This window comes from Carassius auratus, chromosome 1 (genome assembly GCF_003368295.1).
Source record: "Carassius auratus strain Wakin chromosome 1, ASM336829v1, whole genome shotgun sequence".
Taxonomy (NCBI): domain Eukaryota; kingdom Metazoa; phylum Chordata; class Actinopteri; order Cypriniformes; family Cyprinidae; genus Carassius; species Carassius auratus.
In genome coordinates, this window is record NC_039243.1 from 29,001,248 (window position 1) to 29,006,554 (window position 5,307).

The 5,307-nt window shown below is 37.5% G+C and overlaps 1 protein-coding gene across 1 annotated transcript in view; it reads left to right on the top strand.

The window, feature by feature from the left end:
• Window positions 1-4,997, top strand: part of pudp (pseudouridine 5'-phosphatase) — a 15,857-nt gene extending 10,860 nt beyond the window's left edge. Inside the window, exon 4 of the mRNA XM_026268456.1 lies at window positions 4,211-4,997. Within this exon, the coding sequence (XP_026124241.1) occupies window positions 4,211-4,387 (177 nt within the window). The 3' untranslated portion in view covers window positions 4,388-4,997. The remainder of the gene's footprint in view (window positions 1-4,210) is intronic.
• The last annotated feature ends 310 nt before the right edge of the window (window positions 4,998-5,307 follow it).

Here is a 5,307-nt window from a genome sequence, read left to right on the forward strand (position 1 = left end):
CAATCCTGTTCCAAGCTATGTCAGATGTAGTCAAACAGTGGAAGGATGATGTTTGTGTGGTATACAGTTTTGACATTGTGGGCTAAAATTTGGAAACCTTCTGCAGACTATGTGCTTCATTGAACTTGATTTTGTTGTGGTTTTGTTGAACTTGAATGTGATTAATGAATGACTGAGATGAGCAAAGGAAGAGGGCTAGATCAAGAGACAGATTACCTGACATTTAAACTTCTAAAATGCATTTGGCAGCTGTCAAACTCTTAACAAATCATTGAAGTAATTTTATTGAGTCCTTATCCCTGATGTCTCCCTGTATAAAATTGCCTGTAGAAGAGCTAGATAATATTTTTAAGTCTATGATATGCATGTCAGAATATGGCTCCCTATTATAATTTATCTACTACCAAGTAGTAGGCCTAGTTTTTTGTACTGTACATTACATTTTGCCATCTCCTGCTTTTGTATCTTTTCTTCACATTAGAGCTGCAACTAACGATTATTTTTCCTGACGAATAATCTAACGATTATATATATATATTTTTTTTCAGTTAGTGGACTACTCTAATGATTATTTTTATCACAATAAATAATTAATCTAATTCTTCTTTTTTTGATTAGCTAATGAATCCTTTGGATAACTTTACAAAAAAATATAAGTACAACTTCTAATATAATATTTCAACCTTTATTCATTTTCAGCCAATGTGGTTGAAGTTTTTACAGTATACAAAATAAAGAGGCAAAGAAAATTATTTTACTATGGTAAATATGGGTTTACGATAGCGTTTATAATTAAACCACAGTAGTCACAAATTTACAGTTGTCTGAGATGTCATGAAATGTTCTTTAGCATCACAAACCATAAAATGTAGTCAGGGTTCTGCTATGGTTTAGCATGGTTTCCAGAGATCTGAAGCTGATTCGGGGTAGCTCGGTGGTTTGTGACTGTTGTCTCGCAGTGCGCTGTCTTTTAAGGGGCAGTTCACATATTGCGTCTTTTGCGCGCTCAAGTTCATGTGTGCTCATAATGGAAGCGACGCGCGCATCGAGTTAAAACCATCTCAACTTTTCAGAATGCCGCAAGCACACCGCAGTTCATGTGACAAGAACTAACCAATCAGCTTCATCCTTTCCCGTAACAACCTTGAAAGCTCAGCTAAGATGAAGGAACAGCTGATCATAGCTGTATATGTATATATTTGAAATAAGTTTAGTAGCAGAGCTACTGCAAGCGATTTTTAGTGCTGCAAATCCATTTATCCTTTGCTGAAATTTTCGCGTCTTCATGGAGAGAGCACTTCAGGGTTGCTTAGCAACAGAAGACGCCCCAGGGGCACAACTGCCCGAGCGCTTTAGAAAGAAGGCGAAGACTTTATTTTTTATTTTATCCTTACTTCAGCCGCTACGGGTGATCATACCAATAACTTGTAATCTTTACAAGAATATCAGAATCATGCAATGAGCAAGTCTGCGTTTTAGACACTAAATAATATCACATCAGTTTGTGCTTTTAGAATCGCCGAATCTGCTGCAGTCGTTCCATCACATCTGCAGCAGAGACCTGAACCAGAAAGTTGGTCACCAGATCACACGGAGGTGCTTGTGCATCGCAGTTGTGCTGACGTGATACACCATATCGGTTTTGCAAAGGGAACAAATGGCCATTTTATTTGGCCTCTGTTTGAAGTATTCCCATACTTTTGCTAACCGTGATCTCCGTTTTTGTGATAGAATGCAACTTTCTCCATTCCCAGTATGCCATTACGCGAGATGTAAACAGTGTGATGCATCGACGCATTTCACGCATGTCGTTGAAGCTCTACTTTACATTGATAGTCAGTATCAGTGTTGTGAAAAAGTACCAGTACTTCAGTACTAAGTCAATACTTAAAGCGTTAGTTCACCCAAAAATGTAAATTATGTCATTAACAACTCACCCTCATGTTGTTCCAAACCAGTAAGACCTCCGTTCATCTTCAGAACACAGTTTAAGATATTTTAGATTTAGTCCGAGAGCTCTCAGTCCCTCCATTGAAACTGTGTGTACGGTATACTGTCCATGTCCAGAAAGGTAAGGAAAACATCATCAAAGCAGTCCATGTGACATCAGAGGGTCAGTTAGAATTTTTTGAAGCATCGAAAATACATTTTGGTCTAAAAATAGCAAAAACTACGACTTTATTCAGCATTGTCTTCTCTTCCAGGTCTGTTGTGAGAGAGTTCAAAACAAAGCAGTTTTTCATATCCGGTTCGCGAACAAATCATTCGATGTAACCGGATCTTCTTGAACCAGTTCACCAAATCAAACTGAATCATTTTAAAAGGTCCGCGTTAATCCACAAATGACTTAAGCTGTTAACCTTTTTTTAATGTGGCTGACACTTCCTCTGAGTTCAAACAAACAAATATCACGGAGTAATTCATTTTCCTCAAACAGTATATTGACTGAACTGCTGTGAAGAGAGAACTGAAGATGAACACCGAGCCGAGCTACATAATGACTCGTTCACAGATACTATCTGGCGATTCGAATTAAGTGGCAGACCTTCTTTTGATAAATCTGTCCAAAAATGTACAAATTCTGTAGCATTCCATGCTGTAGAGTAAATTACCTTTTTATAAATGTACTCTGCGATCCCGTCCACATTTTTACAGAAACAACATGGCCCTAAAATTTAACCACACTTCAGAACAGCTCAGCTTGCCCTGTGTGTTGTTTGAACAAGTTGCAGGGATGACATCACGTCACAGGGTCTCTCTTTCTCTCTCTGTAGCGTATGCGCCCAGATATGTGAGCACTCTGTGAAGGGCATCAAAGGTTTATATCATTGACTGTAGAAAAAGATGAAGTGAAGCCAAAATGTCATCGTACACTGAGTCTATGAAGCAGTGATCGTAAGCCAGAGGCATGGTATCTATGTACCAGCCAAACTCCTGCTGACCCAAAACGACCCAATCACAAGCACACAATCATGACACCACACCCCATTTTTATAGCATCAACTAACTAAAAGCAAATGTATTAGAAAATTGAATCTCTTTAACATACAGTACATGAGATAAGAATCTAAAATGACGGAAACCGTTACTGAGAAAGTTATTTGAATTTGAATTTGATTTTCAGGCTTGTCTCGCATCCAATTTGTTTATATGGAGAGGGCAGGGCTTATAACCTATACTGCAGCCAACCACCAGATGGTGATCAAAATGTTTTACAGCATGTTTTTGCTGCGTTGAGCATTGTAGCCAATGCCAGACATGTTTTTTGAGCATGTGAAATGCAATGGCCAATCAGAAGAGTATAAAGGGATACTCCACCACAAAATGAAATTTTTGTCATAATTGAGTGGTGCAGGAATGACGTCAGAACCTGGAAGACTTATTGACCACGGGTCACTTTAAGATTTTCCTATGGGCATTAATAAGGGGTTTTCAATTTATAAGCAAAATAAAGCCTCTGGTAGACATAACATGAAGATAAGTTGATGTTTTGTTCTACAACGTTACCTGCACACACTCATCTAAACCGTTTTCCTAGTTACTTATTAGAAGCATGTGTTTTCATAAATAAATATAACTGCTTCAAAGTTTGTTTAGCATGAACAAGCATGAAGTTTAGCTTAAATCAACAACATATAAGCAAGATGTAAATATTAATTGTGCAGTATAGAAAGATTTTTTGCAATTTATTTATTTATTTATTTATATGTTTTTAGTGTGATGACTGATTTCAGGACTGAATCTGAAATTGTGATGTTTGACATTGTGATAACCATAGCAACAGATGTGTCGAAATAGAACTGCATTAAGTCAGTGCAAGTACAATAGACCTGCCACTTGTTCTGCTAGTTATTTTATTACTTTCATTAGATCTTTTTAATGTGGTGTTTGAAAGCTAGATACTATTTTTTAACATTATTTTCCAATTATTAACAGCATTGATGATAAACACATTTTTGTTTTATTTTATATTTTTAATGAAATAGTAGAATAAAACCGTTAATATAATCAGTCTAAACAGTTTTTGCTATGGTACCAAAAATGGTATCAAGAAGTCAATAATTTTACTGATAGTGTGGAATTTGACTAGTACTGGTACATACTACTAAAGTTTTGGTACCATGACAACACTAGTCAGTACATTGAGTTCTATGAGCATTTATGCATTCATGTTTTAATTGATTAGTCTGTTTTGATTTTGCCTTCACAGTGCCTGGTATTTGAAGATGCTCCAAATGGTGTAAAGGCGGGTCTGGAAGCTGGAATGCAGGTGGTGATGATCCCAGATGATAAACTGGACCGTAGCCTCACCCAAGAGGCTACCTTGCTGCTTAGAAGCATGGAAGAGTTCAGACCAGAACTTTTTGGTCTTCCAGCCTACCCATAAAGACAGTAATCAGCACAGAGATTTAAATTCCAATACGCTATATCTTGTGAATTTTTGAAATCAGAAAATGAATCAGGCTGCAGTGTAGCTCCTGCAATCAAAAACAGGACAAACTAATCTCAAGCAATATTTCTGTCAGCCATGGATTTGCTGTTCAAGGAGTTAACAGAATGCTGATTGTTTCACAACTCTGGATCTTTTTTCTTTGACCATTCGAATAACACTGAGACAAATTTTGATTATGCCGCTCAATTATCCTCAATCAAACCATTAGGCAATAATGACATTTTGCATTTCAACCAATTACAGGGTGTAATTTTCTTTCTATCATTTTTTGAATTGTATTTTTTCATCCGAATACAGATGTCTTGGGTGTTTATGCTTGTGTCTTTGTGTAATTATCTAATTTGGTGCAGCTTTCAAGCTCACAACTTTTCTTGTTTCTCATCATGGTTTAAATTTACAGTCAATGATGGTATACCATTCCCGTTCTCCAGCCATGTTTTCTATTAGTATTACCTTTCCGCTTTGCAGAGTTCTTTTAAGATACCAAAGAGATTTTGGAGTTTGAACCAAGTGGTGTAATCCAATAAAAGGGAACCGAGAGCACAGTCGTCTTTCATCTTCTTCCGATGTCCGCCCTCACAGAGCTGAAGTTAGCATGTTCACTCACTTCAGTGCAGTGCAACATCTCAGGGAGTTCTTCTTTCAGCCTTCCCCTCTGGTAGGAAGAAAAGGGCTTTTGCCAGCATCCTCTTCCTCCTCCTTTCATCCTTAAAGATGGGGTAATCTGGAAAGCGTTTCCTTCTTTAGGACTTTCCACTCTAAGAAGGCCTTTTACATATCATTTCACACCTGAAGGATCTAAGGCTTAGGGTGTGAGCAACTGGGCCTTGTGTGTGTGTGTACACCAGTGTTAG